Raw genomic sequence first — 12,007 nt, 5'->3', positions numbered from 1 at the left:
AATTAGGTGGTAGGGCACCTGGCTGTTTCAGTCCAAAGAACGTGCCACTCTTGATCTCTGGGTTGTGAGTTCAAGCCCCATGTTGGGTGCATAGTTTACCTAAAAAAATAAAATCTGGGGCACCTGGGTGGCTCAGTCGGTTAAGCATGGGACTTCGGCTCACGTCATGATCTCGCGGTCGTGACGCTGAGCCCCACATTGGGCTCTGTGCTGACAGCTTAGAGCCTGGAGCCTGCTTGGGATGCTGTGTCTCCCTCCACCCCGCCCCTTCCCTGCCCATGCTGTCTCTCTCAAAAACAAAAAATAAACATTAAAAAAAGTTAAAAAAGTAAAATCTTAAACAACAGCAAAACAATTAGATGGAAATGATCCCGACGTCATCTAGGGGGTTAACAGTCATCTGAACTGGATCAAACTGGTGGAAAACTGGGGACTCGTTTGGAGTTTGTTGGCGAGTCCCTGGTGGCAAGGGGAAGGCAACAGAGAATCTCGAAGCCCTTGGCGTCAGCCCCCATCTCCCTTTACTTCTTACTTCTGTTGCTGCCTCCAAAGTTTTCGCCATCTCTTTAGACAATCTTAGGGCGTCGCACCGGGCGCGGGAGGTTTCCTGATACTGTCGCTTTCTGGTGTGGTCCACGTGAAACTTAGCCTGCGCGCGAAAGGGATGATGGTGGGGACAACGATGTTTGGCCTTTCAGAGCCACCATCCAGGCTCGAGGTGCGCGGAGCCGCCTTGTCCCTCCGCGGCCGCCGTGCGTCCGTTACGTGGCAGCTGCCGGCGCCCGCCAATCCACGGCGCCCGCATCAGCCCCCTCGGGTGGCGCAGCCGGAAGGGGCGGAGCAGAGGCGGCGGCGGCGGCTGAGGAGGCAGCGGTGGCGGCGGCTCTGGAGGCCGCGGTCCCGGTCCTGGCTTCGGCCCCAGCCCCACCATGGTGACGCTCGCCGAGCTGCTGGTGCTCCTGGCCGCTCTTCTGGCCACGGCTTCGGGCTACTTCGTCAGCATCGACGCGCATGCCGAGGAGTGCTTCTTCGAGCGGGTCACCTCGGGCACCAAGATGGGCCTCATCTTCGAGGTGGCCGAGGGCGGCTTCCTGGACATCGACGTGGAGGTGCGGGCGCGCTGCCCGCGGCCGAGGCGGGGTCGCGCGGCGGTTCGGGGTTTGGAGGCGCTGGGGCCCGCGCTGGGTCTGCGGGGGCGCGGGGCGTGGAGGCCGCTGTCCGAGCGCTGGGAGGGGCCCGGGCCGCCGTCTGGCCTCCGCCCGGGCGACCCCCTAACGGCCCTTTCCCCCGCGGCCCGCCGGGATTCCGTGCCCCGGGATGCCCCGCGGATACGGAGCCGTCGCTTAGTTGCTTTGCGTTCTCAGTTTGGACGGCGGGTTCCCCGTGGAACCTGTCGCTGAGCTTCGTCGACCAGGCGCCGCGTGTCAGCTCCGGGCCCAGGAGACGCTTAATCTGTCGCGGCTAGCCGAGGGCCGGTCTCATTGGGTCTGCAGCTGCATTCCGTCGTGTTACGGATTAGTGTTGGAAAAAGTAAAGCGAGTGCCCCTGACGGAGCCTAGGCAGACGTTTGCGTTGTGCATTTCTTTATTTTTCATAGAAACAGCTTCAGTGTTTAACCTGTTTTCATGCAGACTTCCAGATACCTCCTTCTGCCGTCTCTGGCTAGGGGAAAGCTGGAGTTGGGCCATTCATTTTAGGCGTGATGATTACAGATAAAGTATCTGGAGGAACAGGAAATTATTTTAGGAAACTAGCGGTCCCCGAATTTCCTCCTATTACCCCCCCCCCTTTTTTTTAAAGCCAAAAGAGTGTTTCGCGTTTTATTTATTTATTTATTTATTTAGGAAACCAGATGTAAGTAATACTTAAGTTCACTGTTAGCATGATTAATTGGGTTCTAGGATTTTCCATCTGGCAGTGAACAGCAGAGTTGGGCACAAACGACACAGTAAGAGTGAAGTCCAAAAATAAGGGGATAGTGGAAGGAGTGACTGATAAAATTAGTTAAGACGTTAAAGGTCAGTTATTCCAGTCTCCAGATTTTGCACGCTTTCTAAGAGGAACTAGGGTGACCGAAGCCTAACCGCTGATGTGTAGCAGATGGATGAGAACATGGGTCCCTTAATTTCCAGTCTAGTCGTTTTCTTAAGCCTTCTGGCATCTCAGATAAAGCAGATTCCTACACTGGTTTGCAGCCATCATTTAGGGAAACCTAGAAATGTAGCTTGCTCAGATTTTTTAGTTTTAAAGATATTTTTTCATGTTTTGGTGTTAGTAGTTGAGTTTGCAGGTGTGTTGGTGATACAGGCCAGTTGGAGACAACGTGTAAGGTGCTCTTCTGTTTCTGAGGAGTTGACGTTTAGGTTGGACAGATGAAACGTACATACTCAGAATTGAAAGGTGCTTTGGAGAGCCATCGAGTCCAGCTTTGTTTCATAAGTGCGAGACCGCAGCCCAAAGACGTTACTGTCACTAAGCGAAAGTTAAATTTTCTTAGCAAATATCCTACTGCCAACAACACCACTTACGGAGAAGTATGGTTTTAAATCTTTTGTGATGTGCATTTCTTTCCTGCCTCCAGATTACAGGGCCTGATAATAAAGGAATTTATAAAGGAGACCGAGAGTCCAGTGGGAAATACACATTTGCTGCTCACATGGATGGAACATACAAGTTTTGTTTCAGCAATAGGATGTCTACTATGACTCCAAAAATAGTGATGTTCACCATTGATATTGGGGAGGCCCCCAAAGGACAAGACATGGAGACAGAAGGTGAGCTGAACATTCAGAAGACTTCTATCACCTTCTAAGAATTAACATTGTGTACGTTTTTATTCATCTGAACGGAGTGGTTATTTTGATTTCTTATTCTAGGCTCATTCACCATCTTTAAAACCAAAAGCTTTTGTGATACATACTTTTTATTTCTCCAGGACTCCTACTTAACAAAAATAAATTGTTGGAATTTTATATTTCAGTTCTTCACAACGGTCTCTTGCAACTTTTCTTAGTCATTCTGTGCTTTTGTAAGCATGTAGGTTGTGTGTGCTTTAGGTGGTTGTGTGGATTTGCTAATCCTGGTATATACATTGTTGTTTATTCATTTATACATGACTAGTTTGGTTAAATTTTGTTGTTTTATTTTTGTGTGTGTTTATATTTTACACTTTTCTTTAGGTGGTGGAGATACCTGGGATGGTAGGTAGATTGTCTTTTGGCAGCATCCTGTCTTTTTGCGCATTTTTGTTGGCTGCTAATTTCTGCTTTCCTTCATTCTAACCTGTTTGTTCGCATGAGAGTGTTTTTTCTCTTAATTACAAAACCCCTACAACTAATTAGAGTTTTAGACTGATTGTTTTCTGTGGTTTTTACTTGGATGATGGGAGGTACAGGTTAGGTCATTTTAAATTAATGGCATTGGAAATATAGGGATTGACATTTTAGTAGTAACATCATACTTTGTTTCTTTTAGATGAATGTTGAGGGTGAAAAGATTCAATTGTAACTGGAGGAGTAAAAGTCTTAATTAAACATAGCTGATGGCAAATGGTGCTGTTGACTTTTAGGGAGTACTTCGTTGGCTTGTTTTTACCATTATTATAGTTTTCTAACTTGAATTTGGTTGGACGTGAATTCCAGTTCTAGAAACTGTGTCTAGATATGGTGAGAAAGGCTCTTTCAGCCATATGTTGCAGTTAGATTGATTTATATTTCTCTGCTGACCAGCAACAAACCCTGAATTGAGTCTTTTGGAGGAATTGGTTACCAAGAACCAGCACATTTGGATTTTTGGAGGGGAGGGGGCACGGTGTACATCAGGATTTGTGGAAACTAGCAGTGCAACACATTTCATAGTGTTAACGTGATAATATTTGTTTTAGATATTAAGCAGTTTGTAGGGTACTTACATCATAAAGAAGTTATTTGTTGGGGCGCCTGGGTGGCTCAGTTAAGTGTCCAACTTCAGCTCAGGTCATGATCTCACGGTTTGTGAGTTCGAGCCCCATGTCAGGTTCTGTGCTGACAGCTCAGAGCCTGGAGCCTGCTTCAGATTCTCTCTCCCCCTCCCCCTCCCCCTCCCCCCCGCCCCTCCCCCCTCCCCCTCCCCCTCTCCCCCTCTCCCTCTCCCTCTCTCCCTCCCCTTATGCCCATGCTGTCTCTCTCTCTCTCTCTCTCTCTCCCTCTCTCCCTCTCTCCCTCTTATGCTCATGTTCTCTCTCAAAAATAAATAAACATTAAAAAAATAAAGTATTTGTTAGGTTTTGAAATCTGTAGAATTTAGAGAATCCTACTACTTAGTAATTCTTGTGCTTGCTTTTCGGGGCCACTTACGGCGTAGAACTTGGCTAACCCAAGGAGAATGAGGAGTTTTGAAGGGGTTTGTGCTTGTTCATTTTCTGGAAATTGGTCCTTTCTAAATTTAGAAAATATTGGTTGAGGAATGTGAGTATTAAATTATTCTTAAATAATCCTTTAACATAATATTTAAAATCCTTGCTTTTGTTAATGTTGACGAATGGAAGCTGTGAAATCAAACCTTACTCTAAAGGAGTGTTCCTCAGGCAAGGGACAGTTTTTGCCCCCCAAGGGAACATTTGGCAATATCTGGAGACTTTTTTTTTTTTTTTTTTAAGTAGGTTCCATGCCCAGCGTGGGGCTTGAATTCCCTATTCTGAGACCAAGAATCGCATGCTCTACCAACTGAGCCAGCCAGGTGTCCCTATCTGGAGGCATTTTTGATTCTCATGGCTGGATGGAAGATCCTACAGTGCACTGGACAGGCCCCCCACAACAAAGAATTTTCTGCTCCAAAATGTGAACAGTGCCATTCATGAGAAGCCCTGCTCCTAAGGTCACATCATGCTTGGGGCTTTCAAAGTGAAGTTAGAGAGGGATGATTGGAGATTCCAACCTAACTACCTTAATATGGGAGGGGCCCTCCAGTGGGAATTTTCTCTTGTGGTATATATTTATTTCCTAACTGTTTTGTTCATTGTCACACCGTAGCACTATCTAGAAGCATACACTTATTCTTCAGAACTGTCCGTTCACCTTGTATTCATTTTTGGCTAAAAAGAATACCTGATTTTAAACCTTGTGCAGTTGTGAGCTTGTTTTTTCTCTTACAATGCCTGGCATTCCCCACTGTAGTGAAATTACTGCTTTGAGTTTCATAGAAGAATGTTTGAGTTTTGGTGTGGATTTTTTCGAGAATGTTTTCAGGTTTTTCTACACTCAGCTTCATTGAGATTAAAAGTCTGTTTTGATGCTGCTTTTAAATTAACATTAGAGTTATATGATTCTAATGCTATTGCTCTTAACATTAGAGTTATATGATTCTAAGGCATAGATTTTTATTTTAGTTTAAATATTGTTATTTATAGGATTATTAGGAATTTGTTTTATATTTTGTTCTCCCCCCCGCCCCGTCTTTTTTTTTTTTTTTTTCCCTTCAGTTAGCAGTCAGTATAGTGAACTTAGCAACAATTCATTAGAGGAGATTTCTTAGGGTTAACTGTTCTCCCTTAGTTAGTAAGTATTACATAGTATGTTTCCCACCCTGAAAGAGGTTTCTGTACTGGGAATGAACTTTAAAAAATGCTTTGAGAATTAAATTGTCCAAAGTGATGTCTGAGCCATTTCTAAACACCTTTTACATGGCTTCTCTAAGGAATATTTTGAGGACTATTGCTTTAAAAGTATTTTTCAAAAGGAGATTGCTAAATATGTGCCAATCTGTTTTCAAATTTTTCTGTAGCTCACCAGAACAAGCTAGAAGAAATGATTAATGAGCTGGCAGTGGCAATGACAGCTGTGAAACACGAACAGGAGTACATGGAAGTCCGGGAGAGGATACACAGAGCGAGTAAGTTAATGCCGTCACTTTGCAGCAGTGTTTGGTGGCCATGAAATTGTGAAGGTGTATTTCTCAACAGCTTGTTTATATTTTCCTCATGTGAATGTTTTACAAACATTATCTTACTAAAGCCTTGACTTAAAAAAAGCACCTATGCAAAGGTATCTTTTGAGTACATGTTTGTAGAGCTTTGTATTGGACTAGTTTATTATTGGGACACTAAATCTAAAGTGAAAAATGCTGCGAAGATTTAGCATGAGCTTTTAAGAGTTTTAAAGAATCTATGGTCAGCTAAGGAATATTCAGTGATAGTTTTCCTAAAGCAGAAAAGAAAACTGTGAAATGGTTGGTTTTTAATCACATGTTTTGAAATTTCTGTGCCAATATTATTATTATATGCTGAGAGTTAGCTTTTTTCCCTAACATGGAACATTTAATGTAGGTAAAATAGCACTAAAATGTGAATCTAGGCAGCCACCAGGTGAAGCTCAGCTTGGGTTCTTAAATTTGTAAACTGGGGACGGGGAGTATATTTGTCTGTGGAAGCAGTGATGGCTGGAAGGAACCCCATGTTTAGTCGCAAAAGCCCATGATGTAGCCTTAAGCACTGTGCTATGCTTTTGCATGTAAAATTAAGAGGTACCATATTGACACACAGACCAGATACCATATCTTAGATCCAGGTCCACATCTATGGTTCGGTGTTTTTTTATCCTCCAAATAGTTCTTGGGGGTAGACCGCATGGGAGCAAGCTTGTCTGTGAATGCCAAGTGCTTTATGTCAGGAGTCTGTTCGAGGTTGGGGTAGGGAGTGGAGAGAAGAGTGACTCTAAGGGATAGTGGGCACAGGCTGAACCTCTCGAAGGCGTGGTTTGTGTTCCCCCTTCCCTCTTCCATCTCTCCTTGCCACATATGGAAATGAGCCTTCAGGACCTAGAGCACACACTTTGCCCTTGTATGGGAGAGTAATGAAAAACCACAACAGGCTGGAAAAGTGAGAGCCCCTGTTCTCGCTGATATGGAGCCCCTGTTTTCGCTGATACGGATTGGGGCGTGAGGTGGGCCAAGGCTTGTGTACATGCACCCCTGCCTCTTCCAGCATGATTCCTTCTCTTTGCCTCCACTCATAGTCTGTTCCTCTGGGATCACCACCTTTTCGCCCTCACCAGGCAGGGACCTATTTGTTGAGTACCTTGCTGACCACCAGGGGCCAGCCCATTCTGGGATGAGAAGGACACTGAGCAGAGTCTGAGGTCCAAGAGCTTTCATTGCTTTTTGTTTTAACCAGTTCAGACCTGACGGCTTCAAGGTTATGGGAAGTTCTTGGGAACACGGCAGCCAGAGGGAGCACCTGTCTTCTGGTCTGTAGAAGACATCCAGCCTTATTCTTTCACACCTTATTTGCGCGGAGATGCTCCTGTGTTTGTTTGACAAATATAATTTTAGGCATTCTGTTTATTTTTGCAAATCAAATAGTTCCCATGATGTTGTTTGGTTTTTGTACATCTCCCTGTAGCACTTGCTCCTTGGAAATGAATGTAATGAGACTTTTTTTTTTTCCTACTGCAGTGTTGGGATGATAACAGATCTTCTAGGTCTGGCAGATGTGTGAGTAGTGTGAGGACAGTGTCTTACATACACACTTTTCTAAGCGAAGTGAAGGGAGAGAGAAATACTTCTTTTTACATGATTGGTTAATATTTTGAAGTGTTGACTCAGCCATTCCCCTTTCAGACACAAATCTTGAAAAGCTAGTCATTCACAGGTATGCTAGATATTGGTTACTAAGTCTTCAGCAGAAGTAAACTTCATGCCATGGTTAGTACTAAAATTTTAGCTTGGGTGATTTTTTTAGAGTTCTAGTTAATAATGTTTTTGGGTGTGTGTCTTTTCTCACTCTGGGGGAAAAAAGCCACACTTTTTAGTAGCTAAGTTATCTTTTTTGGGAACTCGTCCATTGCTTTTCACTTCTTTTTGAGGGATTGTCAGTCCACTAGCTATTTTAATTTTAGTCAGTGTTTTACAAATGATACACATATATCTAAAAACATGCACTCAGCTGATTTATACGTTACTGTCTTGCTAATTATAATTGTTTTTAGTATTGGCCATTTGTAGAAAAATCAGAAACTGCCTAGTAATTAAAAACAATTAAGGCTGTAGAATTTGATGGAAAATGTGAAAGAATATGACATAGATTGAGCTTCAGAATAAATGAATAAAGAGTGGTCATGGCTGTTACTTTAAGGATGGGATCCTTAGCTTAAGAGTGGGGTAAATCATGAAACTGGTTCCAGGTTGGTAGTAAGCGCTAGTAGTGGTCCATGAGACTGAGAAACCTCCTGCATCTGGAACAGCTGCCAAGTGCATCATTGATGCTCAATATTTGTTAAATACGTGTTTAAGGAAAAAGTCACTTTGACACATTTTGACTTGGTAGGTAGTGCTTTTTGGGTAACTGTATGATCTTGAAATAATCTCTTAGTTTTTTTTAAGTCCGTTTTCTGATTCAGCAAAAAGGATTATAATGTAGGAATATTTTAATGGGAGGGAGAAAGAAGGTTGTATTGGGTTTTAACCCTAGAGGTTAAAGTCACTTGGGCAAGTCACTTTTCCCCTCTGTTCCCCATAGATAAGCGGAACAGGCTTGACCATACCCCATGAATCCTTAAGGTCCCATATAAATATAAAATTTTCTGCTTCTAAGTTTGTTGAGTTGCTTGGGGACAAAAGACAAAAATACTTGGAGTACTCTGAATGGTGTGCAAAATATTCCTTCCCTAAAGACTAGGATGATTTATGATGCTTGTGCCTTTTTTTTTTTTTTTTTTTTTGGTGTTAAATTTTATTTGTTTGTTTGTCCTCACAGTCAACGACAACACAAACAGCAGAGTGGTCCTTTGGTCCTTCTTTGAAGCTCTTGTTCTAGTTGCCATGACATTGGGACAGATCTACTACCTGAAGAGATTTTTTGAAGTCCGGAGGGTTGTTTAAAAAGCCTTTTCCTGATGATCTCAAAATCATAATTCACTGTTTACCAAACATCTTGGTCATAATAATGTCATTAGTTGCTACATCTTTATTTTCGGAACTGTACATTCACAGCTTATGTTTCTTTGTGATTAATAGATATTGGGGGAAAACACCTTTTTAGGTTATAGTGAAAATTTGACACTTGATTGGCATAATTTCTTATTTGAATTCTGCCTCCATTATATAGGCCTTTCAGAACTCAAACACTGTAAGTGAAATACAGGCATATAGTCCCTGTTATATCTATTTTCCTTTTGTTTTCATGATAAAATGCAGTTTGTTCAGACAAGTACTTTACGGATAGTACTTCACTAAAATGACTTTGGATCCCTTACCTGCAGTTCAAGTCATTAAAGATTCATTTTGTTGAGTCCTTAGGAGAAACAAGTCTGAATCTTGACATTTTCCACTCAGCCTGTTGGCAGCGCTCTGACCGGGGTGTTACCGGGTTGTTACTTTTATACCTGTCTGTCTTGTTTCTGCTTTGAAGATAAGTCTTCCCCAACAACGTGTTCCCCCCCTAAATTTGTATTTTGAACCTAGGACTCAATCACCTCCAATTAGGTTGATGACACAAGCAGCTAATAACCATTTTTGGTTTCTGCCTAACCTTGTAAGAAGTCTCTCCTAAAGTCAGTTCTCTGGGTGTTGCAGCAAATGGTAGCTCTTTTCTTTCTGTGCTGGCACACCCACTTTCTCCACTCTTGGCATGTAGGAAGTGTGCATTCATGCAATTGGAAAAATCTGGATTTTTGATGCCAAAGGGTTAAAGCCTCTTGGATTTCATTGCAGTGATATACAGCCACTATTTTATTTTTGATCAGTGGCATTTTGGCCACTGTTTAATTAGGGTACTGAACATCACTGTCAGTACTAGGATTTTGTTTTTGTTTTTCTTGGGTCTCTATTTTTTGGCACATGTGAGTTTTGTATAAAATGACATGACTTTCTCTTGGTCTCTGATGATGGGTTTAAAATTAAAGGCGCATCTGGTTGTGGTGTGGGGGTGATCCAGGATTATGTTGTGACTGATGTATGTTAGTTACTTGTACATTTTTTTTGGATCTTTGCAAGGGGAAAACTACAAGTAACGAGTTTTATATAATTAATTTAAATTTGTTACAGGTTTTCATGTTCAGGATAAACAACTTTTCAACCTTGGGTGAAAATACTGCAACAGTTTTAGGGTGACTGTATTTTACCTTAAGACAGCTGTTGCAACTCCAATTTTTTTTTTTTTTGGGTGTGTGTGAAAACACTTCAAAATTGAATTAAAAGATGTACATTTAAAATTGGTTGTGTATCTAATCTGCCCCAGGTTCAGTAAATAAACAATTCTTTTTAAAAACAGTCTTAGTATTCTGTTTCATATTAATGCTTAAATAACATTTGTTAAAGTACCAGCTTTCTATTCATATTTCAAATGACGCACGTTCATGTTTTCTGAGTTATCATGCCTGATAAATGTCTGTCACTTTTTTTTAATGTTTGTTTATTTAATTTGAGAGAGCTCTAGTGATTACACAAGTGAATGGGGGAGGGACAGAGAGAGAGCGGGGGGAGAGAGAATCCCAAGCAGGCTCCATGCTGTCAGCGACAACCCGATGTGGGGCTTGAACTCATGAACAACCATGTGAGATCGTGACCTGAGTCGAAATCAAGAGTTGGATGCTTAACTGACTGAGCCACCCAGGCACCCCAAATTGTCACTTCTTAGGTTTATAAACTTGAGGATCATAAGTAGGAACCCAATATTAGCTTTCTTTGTGTGGTTTCTTTGATGATTCATTGTAAACATCTTAAATATTTTTTCATTTGGAGAAAATTGAGTTTTTTTTTTTCACTCAAGTATGTGGTTTATGCATGTGGGAAATAAATTTAGGAAGAATTAAGTGATTTGTGCAAGGCCCTCATTGGTGGAATCAAAAACTAGATCACTGCTTTTAGAAACTGTTCCTCTTCCTCTATTACACTAAGGGCCTGCTAAATAATAAAAGAAACTACCATTTGTTGAACACTGGCAGTCTGCTAAGCCCTGTATGTGGTCTATCTCATCTATTCTCAAAACAGCCCTTACTTTTGGTGTTATCCTAATCCTCATTTTGGAAATACGGAAACAGGCTTGGAAAGCATCTAAGGATCTGAAAATTAGTAAGTGGAGCCCCAAATGCAAATGCAAGAAGGCCTTTTCCCTCAGGGTTGTTTTTCAGAACTGTGGAAGTCCCATTTTATGTATTTATTATATTATATTATTATTATTATTATTACTTTAATGTTTATTTTTGAAAGAGAGGGAGACAGAGGATCTGAAGCAGGCTCTGTGCTGACAGCAGAGAGTCCGACCGGGGGCTCGAACTCACGAACTGTTAGATCATGACCTGAGTCAAAGTTGGACTCTTTAACCAACTAAGCCACCCAGGTGCCCCTGGAAATCCTGTTTTATAAAACAGTTGTCAAAGGTATTTTGTTTGTGATGTGATCCTATTTCAGTGGAGACGTTGCCTCTAGCTTTTTTATCTTTCACTTCATTTAGTTTGAGATAACTGGAGTCTGTAGGAGTACTGCATATTCCCGTTTATCCATCCCCAAAATATTTGAGTGACTGCTTTGCGCTATCATTTGTAGCCACCGGTTAAACAAATTAAAGAAAAATTCCCACTGTCGTGGGGTTTACCTTTCAGTGGAGGAGACGAACCTCATATGTAAATTAATCGGCGTATTAAAGGCAAGTGCCATGGAGGAAAAATAAAGCGGGGTGAGCGGTTTTAGTGATTAGGAAAGAGAAGCATCACTGAGATGACATCTGTAAAGACCTGCTGCATGTAAGGGAGCAAGCCGTGCACGGAGCAGGGACAGCTATGTGTTGACAGGGTCCAGCATGTAACAGGTGGTTGGTAAAAGCTTGCCAAATGAATGTGTGCGTGGACGAATGAGTGGCCGCAGCCAATGGTGAACCCGGGAATGGGAAGATACTGTTCTCCTTTGGGGCTTTCACTTTCTCGGAAGTAAACCAACGTTTATTGTACCAGGCATCGGGTCCCCACCATCAACCCTATCTTGCATACCTTTTAACCTGGGTCTCCGGGGCTGGGGTGCATTTCCGTCCAGTCCCTCC

At 42.3% G+C, this 12,007-nt stretch overlaps 1 protein-coding gene across 1 annotated transcript; it reads left to right on the top strand.

Annotated features, from left to right (window-relative positions):
* The first annotated feature begins 929 nt into the window (after nt 1-929).
* TMED2 (transmembrane p24 trafficking protein 2) lies at nt 930-10,242 on the top strand. Its single transcript, XM_047827094.1, has 4 exons — nt 930-1,109; nt 2,582-2,774; nt 5,761-5,868; nt 8,729-10,242. The coding sequence occupies exons 1-4, from the start codon at nt 930-932 to the stop codon at nt 8,851-8,853; spliced, it is 606 nt and encodes a 201-aa protein (XP_047683050.1). The 3' UTR covers nt 8,854-10,242.
* The last annotated feature ends 1,765 nt before the right edge of the window (nt 10,243-12,007 follow it).

Source organism: Prionailurus viverrinus, chromosome D3, assembly GCF_022837055.1.
Source record: "Prionailurus viverrinus isolate Anna chromosome D3, UM_Priviv_1.0, whole genome shotgun sequence".
NCBI classification, from domain to species: Eukaryota; Metazoa; Chordata; class Mammalia; order Carnivora; family Felidae; genus Prionailurus; species Prionailurus viverrinus.
This window is presented reverse-complemented; position numbering and strand designations above follow the sequence as displayed.

Bases quoted from the DNA above. Each gene is read 5' to 3' on its own strand.
- TMED2 (XM_047827094.1), top strand. From the start codon at position 930: ATGGTGACGCTCGCCGAGCTGCTGGTGCTCCTGGCCGCTCTTCTGGCC. The intron at 2,775-5,760 runs GTGAGCTGAACA...ATTTTTCTGTAG, and splicing joins ACAAGACATGGAGACAGAAG to CTCACCAGAACAAGCTAGAA. The intron at 5,869-8,728 runs GTAAGTTAATGC...TTGTCCTCACAG, and splicing joins GGAGAGGATACACAGAGCGA to TCAACGACAACACAAACAGC.